Source organism: Lathamus discolor, chromosome 10 (genome assembly GCF_037157495.1).
Source record: "Lathamus discolor isolate bLatDis1 chromosome 10, bLatDis1.hap1, whole genome shotgun sequence".
In the NCBI taxonomy this organism is placed as follows: Eukaryota; Metazoa; Chordata; class Aves; order Psittaciformes; family Psittacidae; genus Lathamus; species Lathamus discolor.
The window spans coordinates 8,658,364-8,671,986 of NC_088893.1; the positions used below are offsets into that span (position 1 = coordinate 8,658,364).

At 35.1% G+C, this 13,623-nt stretch overlaps 1 protein-coding gene across 3 annotated transcripts in view; it reads right to left on the reverse strand.

The window, feature by feature from the left end:
* Window positions 1-1,264: 1,264 nt before the first annotated feature.
* GABRA1 (gamma-aminobutyric acid type A receptor subunit alpha1) overlaps window positions 1,265-13,623 on the reverse strand; it is a 43,121-nt gene continuing 30,762 nt past the window's right edge. For all 3 annotated transcript variants that reach the window (XM_065690256.1, XM_065690258.1, XM_065690257.1), the window contains exons 8-10: window positions 10,356-10,508; window positions 7,190-7,392; window positions 1,265-4,029 (exon numbers count right to left, since the gene is read on the reverse strand). In XM_065690256.1, coding sequence (XP_065546328.1) covers window positions 3,721-4,029; window positions 7,190-7,392; window positions 10,356-10,508 — 665 coding nt within the window. In that variant the 3' untranslated portion in view covers window positions 1,265-3,720. The remainder of the gene's footprint in view (window positions 4,030-7,189; window positions 7,393-10,355; window positions 10,509-13,623) is intronic.

Here is a 13,623-nt window from a genome sequence, read left to right on the forward strand (position 1 = left end):
AAAACACAGCAATGCCATGTCAGGGTGTCATGCTGGACTGCCTGGTATCTGTGAATGTGTCATCTGACAAGGCTGTTCTTCCACTCTGTGAAGCTGAATAATGCTGTATGTTTTTCTCTGAGTCAAATCCTGTTGCATATAGCCCGTTTTACTTGAGTAAAATTCTGCCTAAAACCATCTGAGCAGTGACAAGGGAGATTTGAGAATCCCCATGTATGCTCCGTATCTGGCATGTGAACATAGGATGTGGGTGTTCAGATGGTGTCACTCACCAGTTTCTTTACCATACTCCTCCAGAAAATCCTGTGTGGGTTTCCATAGGGATTCATCTCTGTGTATTTAGTAGTAGGAGGCAAGGAACAGGGATTCAGACTGCATTATTTTCACCCAAAATAGAGGAAAGCATAAGTTAATAGAATCCGAGTCTGTATTAAGACATTCTTTCCTTCTATTTTGAAGAATATGTCTGTAGGAGTCATGCTTGAGAACACTACGAATATTGTTATATACTTATATACACTTAAACCAGATTTTCCTGCTTTGGAAGCAGGAACTGTGCCTGCAGTCACTTGTCTCCCACTACATAAAAGCAAAATACTTGCTTTTCAAGAAGTTTTCCAAGAAAATTTGAGGGCTGAATGCACTGGAGTGACTTCTCCTGTCTCTATATTTTTCTGTGTGGGAAAGAAGGAAGAGCTGAGATTTCAACATACATGTATGCTTGTTTGAATGCTACCCCAAAACTCAATAAATAAGTGAAATAATATTACTTTACATCACCTGAGGTATGCTTCTAACAGTCTTTCTTAGAAATATGCATTTATTTAAACAGTGAAATCTGTAAAATAAATAGCCACATTTTTACTCTCACTCTCTACCATTTTACCTGGGAGACAAAGCATTTCTGTTCTGACCCTATATTGTATTCATTGTTGTGGTACTAAACCTTAACAATTGTTCATCTGATTCAGCTGTTTTATGGGATACACATTGTGCAGACTGAATTATCTTTTTTGAATGTCAAATCAGATTTTTGAAACATTCCTGTTATATTTGTTCCTAGAAAACACTGGGAAAAAATTTACATTTATTAAAACTGCATTCATTACTGAATCCACAGAAGCTAAGGTACTGGATGAATAGCAGTTTATCAAACAATGCGTCATAAAAGGCAGTAACTAAAGAAAACCAAAGTAAAACATTCACTTTCATTATTGAACATTTTTAGCTTTATTATTATAATAGAATTACAATCTGACATAAAATAAAGAGCTTTTGCTAAACTCTGTAAAGCAATACATGCTTCTGCCATAAACAACCTCTGTTAGATTTAGGTTTTATTGCCACATCGCTGCACTGAGGTGCAATAAACATTCAATGTCATCTTTTTAAAATTATCCCAGGAGTAAACAGAAACTGTCCTCTATAAGAGTGTATCATTATTTTCAAGGAAGACTTACTATTATTACATGGTTTAGCAAAGCATTGTAAAAAAGCTACATAGAGAATACCTTGTCTTTGATAAACTGTGCAATCAAGTTTATACAGTATAATACTATTGGCATAGACTAACTAAGAGGTGATATAATGCAATCATTGCATAGCGAAAAGCAGACTAGGTAAGTAATATTCACATCTAATGTGCAAAATGCAGACCAAAAGGTAGCTATGGATTGCTGGAAAGTTAAAATGCCCTAAATGAGCACACTAGTTTAACGCCAAAAATAACAAGATAAACAAGTACACAGAAGTTAAAGAGCCATAGTTTATTTTTTTCTATACATATATCTACACATGATACCAGAAGATGAAACATCCCCTTTAAATAAGGTCCAATCAGATAACTTATCAAGTTTAGACAGGACTAAATGTTAGACAATGAAGCATTATTAAAGAAAAAAAATCTTCCCTAAATAAAACATTAACTGTTTTCTTTTCTAGGTAGAGAATGTCAATTTTTTTATTGATAGAGTTTAGAAAACATTGCCTATGATATTTGACTCACAGTAGCTGTTTCTCTGGCGCCTCATGTAGCATTGTTTTAAAATTCATTCAATACCATATATTACTTTTTTTTAAATAGATGTTTGCAAATATCTACAATTCTTCCCATCTCTTTGAAAAATCCTTATCTGCAATTTTATTTCTAAGAATTGGCAGTAAAGATACTGACTAGAATTTTTTTAAAGGGGCACGATACCTGCAAAATGGACATCTTGTATTTAAAGCCCTTACATATTGTTCCTACAAATATATTGCTACAGTAAAAATGAAATGTAGTAAGTTTACTCAATAAAATCTATTTTCCTGTACATTCTTTTATGTATGACTTCTTTGTATTTAATGCTACATATATTACATCACTTATTGTAACAGTTATGTATCAGCAAATATAGCAGTAATATACAGATGAACTTCTGTCTTAACAAATATTTCACCATTTTTACCTACCAAATATAATCCCATACTTTAGTATTTATGCATGACCTGAGCAGACCAATCATTAATCTAATAGTATACATTGGATGACATTGTCAAATTGCAAGCTACTGTACACTTAACCACTTTACAAATGGAATTAATTCCAAGCACTTTCTGCGTATTTATTTTTTAGGCTTTCCAGGACTGCTGATTTATTTATTTATCATTTATTTTTCTTCAGGCTCTAAATATGTTTTATTGAGCATTTAGCAACATATTAAGAGCTAAGAGGTGAATCCTACATGATGTTTTAAGAACACAACTTTAAAAAAGTAAAAAATGTACAATCTCATGCTGTGTATTTACATATATTATTTAAATATTATATTTTCTTTCTGCTATCCATAAATCTCAGTCTAAAGCTTCTTTTTAATGTATTGTTTTATAAAAGAATACATTCAACATATCTAGAGCTTGCAAAAATTTTGTTTTGTTTTAACTCTCTAAAATATAGTGATGAGTAAAAGCTATCTGTAAAAGCATCCATTAGTTGTTTGGATTACACAGGTGATAGAGGGAACTTGGGATCTGTACTCGATTGTGCAACTGGCTTGAAATCTAGTCTAGTGACAACTTAATGCTTAGAACAAGGCTGCAATAAGACAGCAGATTAAAGCATTTGTTACCATTAGATCTGATGTGCTATACAGTGACAAACTGTACCTACAGTGAGTAGATTTCCTTTTTCTTTAAAGACCATTTAATGTTATAATTCAGGTGTTTTGAATATAGAAGGGAAAAGGGATTAGGAAAATAACATCTCTTATTTGATTCAGCAAATGGAAAGCTTTACATCCTTGAAAAGATTATAAACAGTGGTTGAAGAAATGGTACAATATAGAATATGCATCAGGAATATCATAAAGAGTATTTTCCCACTCCCTACAATCCTTTGAATAAAAATATCCTTTTCATGTACATATACAATACCTCTTGGGGATGTTCAGTGCTAAGCTACCTACAAATAGTTCCTTTTTTTTTTTTTTTACCTTTTTTTTTCATTACTCTACAACTCTTTCCCACTTTCAGAATCACTTTTCCAAAGTATATAGCTTATATTGTTCTCTCCCTCACCCACAGGTTTTTAAAATATACCGATATGTTTTACCTTTTCTTAAATAAAGAAACCTTTATTTTCTTTAAGACAGAGGCAATGAAGCAGATGGGAATTACTGTATGTGAAAACGGGAAGCAATTCCCAGAACAAATGACAAAACAGAACTGTACAAATAAATGAGGTTATTGGTGTGGAGTTGGAGCTTTTAACTGGGGCTCCCGGTTTAAATAGGTAGCCCAATAGACTAAGTTGAAGATTCCAAAAAGCAATGGAAAGGCTATTCTTGATAGTCGATCAATTTTACTGACGCTGTTAAAAGTTTTCTTGGGTTCTGCAGGTTTTGTTTCTGGCTTAACTTCTTTGGGCTCAATCGTTGCACTTTTAGCTATGGTTGCCAGTCCAGGGTCCCTTGCAATATTAGGGGTGTAGCTTGTAGCTGCAGCTGTGTATGTGTTATTTTTCTTAATGAGAGGATCCTTCACTTTCTTTGGCTGAAGAAGAAAGAAAATGTTTTATTCTGTCTTCTCAACAGATATGATTATGAAAAAGTATAATAAAATTTTCCAATTAATCAAATCCATACCAAATATTGTAATAATCTGTAAGAAAGGAGTTAGGGTCTGGATACATGACTTATACAAAATATTTAGGTGAAGACAAAATAAAAATCATTAGTCTGCATTACTTGCATTAGTTAAACCAAATTAGATGATGAATAAACTGTAATGAGGGTTTTTACTGATAGCTAGGCTCAATGATCGACAAGATTACCTTTAATGTTAATCAGCAGTTACTCATAATTCAATATTCCTTTAATCAACAGGAATGAAACTTTAAAAGACACTGAAGTTCTTATTGTGGCTTTCCGATATTAAGACAAATAATGTGTTACGATGCATTCTAACACAGATTTTATACATTAAAATGTAAACTAAAATCATATGACCACACACTAAAAGAATGAATCATTTAATAAACTGCAACACTACCAGTAGTCTATTCATGAACAGTTTTCACCAAGCACACATGCATTATGGAATAGAAACTTAATTTTCTTGTTTGAATGTTACAGTTGGATCATAGTGGCTGAAATGTCATTCCATATACAAGGATTTAAATAGCTGTATCATTTTTTTGCACCCACCTAACTATCCTGCTAAAGTAAGAATGTATTGAAAGTATTTTGGTGGAGAAGAACTTATTGATCAGAAAGAAAATCTAGATTTTTCCCCAGTGTTTTAGGGTCTACTTGTAGGAAAAAAAAAGTTATAACAGCTGTTGTATTACTTTTTCATAAGTTGAAACTGATATGATTCCCATCTGACAGGAACACTAGCTGGAATTCAACTGTCCTTGCTACAGACAGTCCAAACCCTTCCACCAGCCACTGCACCATGGTAAACGTAAGAGATGTGCTAGATCTCTAGGGTGGTGTAAAGGAAAGCATCACTTTGCTCCTAGTGCCTTTGTTTATGAGGAAAAAACAAAAAAAACCCAACAAAACCAAAAAGACATAACCAAAAAATCCCAAGAATTTAGAAAATCTTTCGGCAGTTCTTGGCACAAAAAGAGTAACCAAGTGTCTTCTATTGTCTTCTAAGGAGAAAAGTATTAAAAAACAAAACAAAAAAAGCCCAAACATATGTCTAAATAGAAAATATCAGCAGAATGTGATCCGTTTTGTTGTTTCCCAACATAGTAAATATAGTTCTTTGTTTTCAAGAAGCAGCTGAACAATGAAGGCAATATTTTTTTACAGTCACAGTACTTTTTATGATAGATCAACTACAGACTAATAGTTACATAAACTACCCAGTGGGGGGAGTTGATAAAGAGTTCTTGCTCAAGAGATGACAGTTTCGGGGAGCAGAAATACTATATTATTTAGAATACTTCCTAGTACAAGCAACTGCCTCAGCATTAGTAATCTTCTCAAGTATAACCAGGCTCCTGCAGAGCACTTGGGAGATTGAAGGGAAGCTGCAAAAGATCAAGTGGGCAGAGGCTTTTCAAAGCATGGCTTGGAGCTCCTTGGGGATGAAAAGTTAACTTTCTGCTGCTTAGGAAGAAAAGAGATTCACATGATGACTGATGTAGATGCTCTTTATTTCATGACAATGACATTTGGCTTAGCTTGAGGCTCGGATAAGGCTACAAACTGTCAGAATATTTCTGCTGAACAGGAGGAACAAACAGGTTGAAATAAAAAATAGAAAAGAAAAAGGGCAATGTCAGGAAGAAGTTTTAGTTGTGTCCATTCCTCTCCTCCTGAGCAAGAAGGCTGAACAACAAGCTTGCCGAGTGTGAAGCCAGTCCTGTTTCCTTAGCTAGATACTCTAGTGAGCAGCAATACATTCAGCAGCCAAAGTACTGCTTCACTGATGTTTCAGGAGGATCTTTCCGTAGATTTAAATGTCATGAGAAACCTGATCTGCAGACAGCCCTGACACCAGTCAGGGTCTTAATATTTCATGTCAGATTTAACTTATGAAAAGATAATACAACAGCTAATTAGAGCTCTAAATTTCATTAAGGTGCAATGCTCTGTTGTTAATTTGCCATCCTTGCCTTTCCTCGCATCTGCAGATAGCGCATGTTTTTGATATAAATCAAATGACACATAAAGACCCTTACCTGCTGAGGAATGCAAAGCCAGAAATCTGCCAATGTTTGAAACAGTGTTTGAATATTGTGTTTATTTGGTGATTTTTTTTTTTCTGAAAATGTAATTTTCTTTGAAACAAATGAAATAGCTGATTATAGTAATATGTTACAAGGTAGGTTATATTAGCAAGGCAATATTTAACATATAAGGATTTTGTTCTTTTAATACAGCCTGTTTTTTGCAATGGATATGATGAAGATAGGAGACAACAAAGAATCAAACAAATTTTATTAAAAAAAAAAAATAATAATTTCTCTCTCATCCCCTTCAAGTCCTCAACAATTTCTTGATGTATCTTTGGTTTACAGACCATGTCTGATCCTAGACAAAAGGGAGTAAGTGTGATGTCTCTCTGCTTCATTCATGGAGGTGTGGATCAGGATTGCATAGTCCCAGCAAAACTGTCAATGCTTTCCCCAAAACAAATCAGTTTTTCTTACAGAGTAAGATGTAAAAATACTATTTCTAATTATAAAAAATAAGGAAACAATAGGAGGCAAAAGAAAGAAAAGAAAAAGTCCTGCAGTGATTTATTTGATCTGATCACACAGCAGTCCTCCTGATGGTCATGTTGGGGAGCAATGTACTTCGGAAACTGTCAGAATATAGTAGCCACAAGATTTTTTTTTTCCTATGTTTATACTTGAGGCATCCACTTTTTCTCTTACTTGCACACTAATTGCCAGCCTTTGAAAAAAGATAGTTTTCTTTTCTGCTTAGTAGCACAAGTCAAAATCTTAGTAAAATCTTAAATTACTAATAGCATTAAATATCATCCAGTATGTCAAAAGCAGTATTTAAGTACTTAATGCCTAAGTAATTATTGTTCAGGTGTAGAAATGCTGTGTATGAATACATGAGGAAACTCTTTGGAATAATTACTTCCTATTCTAAATAATAAGAATTTCTAACAGAGTAAAAAACCCCATGTAATGACCAAACATGAGGCAGGATGACCTGTTGTAATAGATATTAAGTGGTGTTACCTTTTCAGGAACGACGCTTTTGCCATCCCATGCATAGCCTCTCTTTGTGAAGTAATTCACAGTTGCAAACTCAATGAGTGCAGAAAACACAAAGGCATAGCACACGGCTATGAACCAATCCATGGCAGTGGCATAGGCCACCTTGGGGAGTGAATTCCTTGCGCTGATGCTCAGAGTAGTCATTGTCAGGACAGTTGTCACTCCTGCAAAGCAAAACAGTTTAGTGCCTTTAGATCAGTGTGTATTTTAACTGCCACAACAGATAGAAAAGCCTTGTCTTCACCCCTAATTCTTATAAACTTTCCCACTTAAGTCCAGTTGTTAATTGAGGAGATCAGAGTTCAAGTTCAGTGGGAATTGTAGGATCTCTAAAACATCTTTTATACCTTTATTCTTTGACACTGTTGTAGTAGAATAATGTTTTTGAAGTTGTACTGGAAATTATATTTTGAGATGTGGACTGAATACTACTTTCTGCTTCCTGGTATTTGGAGAATCACTGTCACTGTTCCAAATTCATGACTTGTGAATTGTCCTACAGAGGTAACAATTCAACATTTTTCATTATTTTTTGGAACAGTTCTAAGGTATTTAGATACAAAACTAAAAAGGTTGTTTGCATTCAGCTTATTTGGTATATACTCCTTCAAACATATACTCAAATGCACTATACTTGATGTGATACTGCATTTGTTTGTATTGATGGGTTTACAGATTTCTGCCGTTTATTCACTGCTGCCCTGAAAACAGCAAAGAATGTATGTTAGCACAATAATAATGTAATTTACATTTCTGATACCAGAGCTTGTCACTGCTGATGAACCTTTCCCCTTAACTAGCTATGGAGAGCAAGCAGGACTCCATTGAACTGACTCTGCTTGCAGCTGCTTGAAAAAGATTCTGCAAGTGCAGGCTGGGCGTTTACATCAAATCACATGTGCAGGAGTTACCTTGACAACTGCAATGTCATGTATTGGATTTGTCTTGTGAGCTCATCTTTGCTACACTGTTAGTGAAAATATGCAGTGGTCTAAAATAGGCAAAATAATAATGAGCAGTGTAATTTTGTGCTGGTGTAAGGAGCTTGAAAGAGGAAGCGGTTTCTCTTCCCTGATAGATAACCTAATTTTGTCTTTGACCCATTACTGGAGATCTTACGTTTCACTTACATAGTAGCAAACCTTGATTTATAATTTATATAAACTGTTGTACCAAGTAGACTAACAGGTGTAAATTGTCTTTCTGTATGTATATACTTTCAGGCAAAACTGTCTGCAATACTGTTTCACTGCCATTAAGAAATGAACAAGCTATCTTGAGACATAACCATGGAGTAAACACAAGACTAAGTATTTGTCTTCTAAAAGGAAAACTTTCAGAAATATGTGGGTTCTTGAGCCTGTGAAAATAGCATTTTGAACATTGTGCTTGGAGCACAAGTGTGATGAAGAACGGCTGAGGGACCTGGGGGGTTTATTCTGGAGAAGGGAAGGCTCAGTGGGGACCTTTTCGCTCCCTACAACTGCCTGACAGGAGGATGGAGCCAGGAGGGGGCTGGTCTCTGCTCCCAAGGAACAAGAGACAGGACAAGAGGAAATGGCCTCAAGCTGCACCAGGGGAGGTTTAGATGGAGATGAGGAACAATTCCTTTCCCAGAAGGTGCTCAGGCATTGGAACAGGCTGCCCAGGGCAGTGCTGGAGTCACCATCCCTGAAGTGTCCACACACTGTATAGATGAGGCCCCCAGTGCCATGCATTAGTGGTGGCCTTGGCAGTGCTGGGGTAAGGGTTGGACTGGATGATCTTAAAGGTTTTGTCCAACCTGGTTGATTCTATGATTCTATATTATTTATTGTGAGCTTAGGAAATCTTAGAATTTGTTCTCCACCTAGGACCAGTGAAGTACAGCATTTCAAACTAATAATCTGACATTTTGTTTTAAATGTCATAAGCAAAAAGAGGTAAAATAGTTACAATTTCAGTAGCTTTGACTACAGAGGCCCGTAAAAATCCCAGGTTAATTATCAGTGAAGTTGATGATGAAAACTCAGGACTAATTTTCGATGTTAATCTAAACAATATTGTGCAAATCAAATTTAATTTTACTGTGGTCTAAACCATTCTTCTCTAAACACACATCTATATATCAACAGAAAGCCTCTACTTGGTTCATGAGGTCTAAAGCTATGCAAGTTGTGATTGATTTCCTGAGGCACTGGGAAACTAAAGCACAGCTGTAAAGACTGCTAGAAAAGGTCAATAAAAATAGTTCTCGAACAAGAGTTTCAGAGTCTGCATTTTTCAACATCAGTCCTTGTGACTCTCTGGCCAATGTAAATGGGCAAGTGCTCTTTGGCAAAGCAGAAGGGTGCATGGGCTCCTGCTCCAGCAGTGCCTTGAGGCTGGAAAACCAGTGTGAAAGCCAACTTGGTTGTGTGTTTTTCCACCTCCTCCTGTCAAAGGTGTTTTGGTGTCCCATCTGAGCATCACAAAAAATACTAGGTCACAGCAGAAATCCCAGGTTCTGTTTTCCTTAATTGAAGATTTTTTACTTTTTTTAATTACGTACTTGACTTGGATTTATATCTCTGAAGTCTATGCTAGTTGTTTCTAATTTTAAGATAAGTGTTTGCAAGAGGTGGTTAAAGCACTAGGGTCCAACTGTGTAAACTTTAAGATTGCCTTCTTACTGCATGTGTCAAGTGCATCTACTCACTGCTGTAAGCACAATAAGCTGTCACTGATTTCAAGAGCAGACCTTTAGCAGCAGCCTGCAGAAGGGATTGATGGATTAGATATTTTAAGAATTTCCAAAGGGCCTAAGGATGTCAAATGACCAACACCCACTGATTAAAACCTTTCTGACAATCCCCGCTATGAACGTCATTGCTATTGTCAGAAATGATTTATTAATACAATTCTTGCTTTGGAAAAATCAAACAGTAATGGGTTGCTCAAGGTATTTTCAGGTCTTTTCACAATCAGTTTAAAAGCTTTTATCCTTAAATCAGTTTCTGCTACATCTTTGCAATGAAACATGTTAGCTACTGTGTACTGCACTATGCCCAGGCTTGCGCTGTTCTTCAATATCATGTTATGCATAAGCATAAAATTCCTTAAGCCTATTTGGCTGATGATTGCCAAGCAGGTTATATGTATTGCTTACCAAATACAGTTCTTGCTGGAACAGATTCTCTATTAAGCCAGAAGGACACCTGTGAGAGTATCACTGTCATGATGCATGGCAGATAAGTCTGGATGACAAAGTAACCAATCTTCCTCTTCAAATGAAAATGTGTAGTCATAACAACATATTCCCCTACAACCAAGAAAAACAGGAACATTAAAGGTTTTATAAATATCTAACTTAGAAGGTTTTATAGGAAATACTTTTTTCATTATATCCACCCCTATTATAAAAAAAAAAAAAAGAAAAAAAAAAATATCCTCACATCAAATTGGGTCAGCTTCGAAGAAAACTTTTAACAAAGAAGGTTCTGAAGTTCCACTAATAATACAAAACTAGACAGTTCTAAGAAATGCTAATTAAACTTACGTATTTTAATCTCTCTGAGTAGTGAATGAAAGTCTTCATTACAGGCTGTTTAGGCCTCTTATGAAAGGTCTTATTCCATTAGAAGATAGAAAACCACCATAATACACATGTGTAGACGTCAAATAAAGACTAAATCAAGACAGGTTCTCAGAAGTGTTTCAGGGCCAGGCTTAAGATGTACTTGTTGATGTGATTGGGTCTGCATTATCACTGTCTGTGCTTTATGTATTCTGAAGATTTTGTCCATGTTCTGCTAACTCAGTATTTTACTAAATGAGCATTCTCTCCCAAAGTAAATGGGCAATGAAAGCCTATTTTTATTACCACTAACTTTTTGGGTGCTATGAAAACATATGAGCTGAGTATTCTAACCACAACTGAAATAAATCATTAAGTATTTATATAACTCTGTAAATCTTTTGTGCCAGAGTACAGCAAATAATGCTGGGTTTTTTAAAACAGTATATCCTCAAAAGACTGGGAAACCTATTGTTGTGACCTTTTTTTTTTTTAGTTGATTGTTTCTTCTTATTATGTAATAAATATTTACCTTAGGAAAGAAACAAGTGGGCATGTAACTGAATGGAAGCCTCTGTCTAGATTAGAGATGACGTGAAATTACTGTTATTCTATTTTAAAATGTAGGCAGCTGGAAAGAGAAAGTTGCTCTCATACAGGAAAAACTTAAATTGGATTGAAAAACTATGTCTAGACAGTGACTGCTTATGCACCAAGCATGTCAAATGCCCTTTAATTCAGAGTCTAGAAGAACATTCATTTGAAGAATCTTGCTCAATGTATAACCCTCAGGAAAGTTTATAAATAAGATGTGACAATACTCCAGATATGATTCAATATAAAAGACAGTAGCAAAGGGGGAAAAAGAGAATCAATTATAAATTGAAAGATATAGCAAAGAATATACAAGAAAAATTTTCTTTTAAAAATAATACTGGCAGAAGTCATATAGCAGGCATTGTTACTTGAATTTTGCCCACCTTTCTTTAACTTTCAGTGAAACAGCCTTCTTTTCTTCTGTACCAGAGATTATGATCTCATGAAGAGTGCCAGCCCTGGCTAGAAGAGTTAATCATTTAATTTTATCTACAAAAATATGACGTGGGAAGCTATTTTAATGCAATCAGATATAGAATGCTCACAACGGTATGTCAGCATTAATTCAGTGATTGTAGATGGCAAGCTAAGAATACAAAGTGAGCACACCACTGTACTCTGAAGCTTTATTTAGCTACTTAAATTATCAAAGTATTTTTAACCTCTGGAAAATGAGAATAAGATTCAAAGCATAAAGGCAATTAAAAAGATAGGGATTACTCTCATCTGTCGTTAAGCATTGCAGCAGGTCTGAGCTAGAAGTCGGATAAAGGTAGTGCCACGAGGAATGCAGGCAAAGCACAGGTCTAGAGTAATGCCTGCAGTTCAGTTGGGAGCCAAAACCATGTTTTCCAGTATCCAAAGTACCAATGGACTGCAGTCATTTATTAGCAGATAATAGAGCTTTGAGATTATTTAAATAACTACTTAAATAACTGCAGGACATGAAAGTACTCAGTTATTTATTGAATCTTTAGCTTCCTGCATTTTATGGCTTTCTCTAACAGAAAATCTTTCTGCTGACCACTATCTAACTTCCCAGGAATTCCTCCATAATTATCTTCAAAGGCCGTAAAATTACATACAAGCTAAAATTTGAAATAGTTCTTGAGCAAAATATTTCCTGTATTCACATTGTCCAATTACTAGGCTTTCATAAGTGATAGTGCAAGGTGTAGTTTATGCATCTTAGATTCTCATACTCTGTTGTCAAAGAAGTTAGAACAAAGGTATTTCTTTTTAGCTTTCCTGGAATTCCTGAATTCATCTATAAATGTGTTGATCAAATAAATTTGGTTTTCATTTTATTTGTTCCTTGAAGTTTAAATTAGTTTATATGTATTTCAGAATATGAAGCATTTAAATTGTGAAACAACTCCATCTGTGTTAACTTAATGTTTTGAATGACTCTGTGATTTCCACATTTGAATACTTCCAGTGCTCTGGCTGCACTTTTTAACTATAACTTAATTCTATAGTGTATACCAATGCTCAGGTGGTATAAACTAGCCTATGTCCTTGGAAGAAAATAGTTGATAATTCAGTAACGCAGAATCAAACCTATTACTTGGTGATCCATAAACTGTTTCTAATAAACCCAGTTTATCAGATGAGCACCTAAAATTGATGTTCATCACATCAGACATAAGGTTTGAGCTGGGGACTGAGTGTTAGCTGTAATAATACTTTTCCTATCACTGCAGGTAGGAAGTAAGGCTTTCCTTGTCACTAATTTAAAACATAGCATTTCTTGTTTATTATTTTTGCCATGTAACCGAAGAGAGACCAACAGCATCCTCTCAGAAGGTTTACAGAACAACAGAAAAAAAATAAGCTATTGTGAATATAAATCCTGATAATTCTGAGAGCAAAGCAATGTTTTCAGGGTTCCAAAATAATTCTATGTTAAGTAGGAACTTGCACAAGCCCTTTAAGCATCTGTTAATGTGCTTGCAAAAAAGATCACTTTAACCTCTTTCTGAGTCAATATGAGTCAGTAGTTGGAGATTGACAGGAGTTTTACAAACATAATAAATAAATAAATAAATAAATCAGCATTTGTAGTTACCTTGTTCTAGATCCAGAAATAAGAATAGTAGATGGCCTTTACCAAAGGAAGAAATTAAAGGTGGAGGGGAAGAGGGGAGGGAAAGGACTTTATGGATTTACCAAGACACTTAATAGTTTTGAGAATGTTTAGAGTAACCCTGTTACACCCAAAATCTTGGAAAATATGTGTCTGGAATTACAGGCAGCTGCAAAT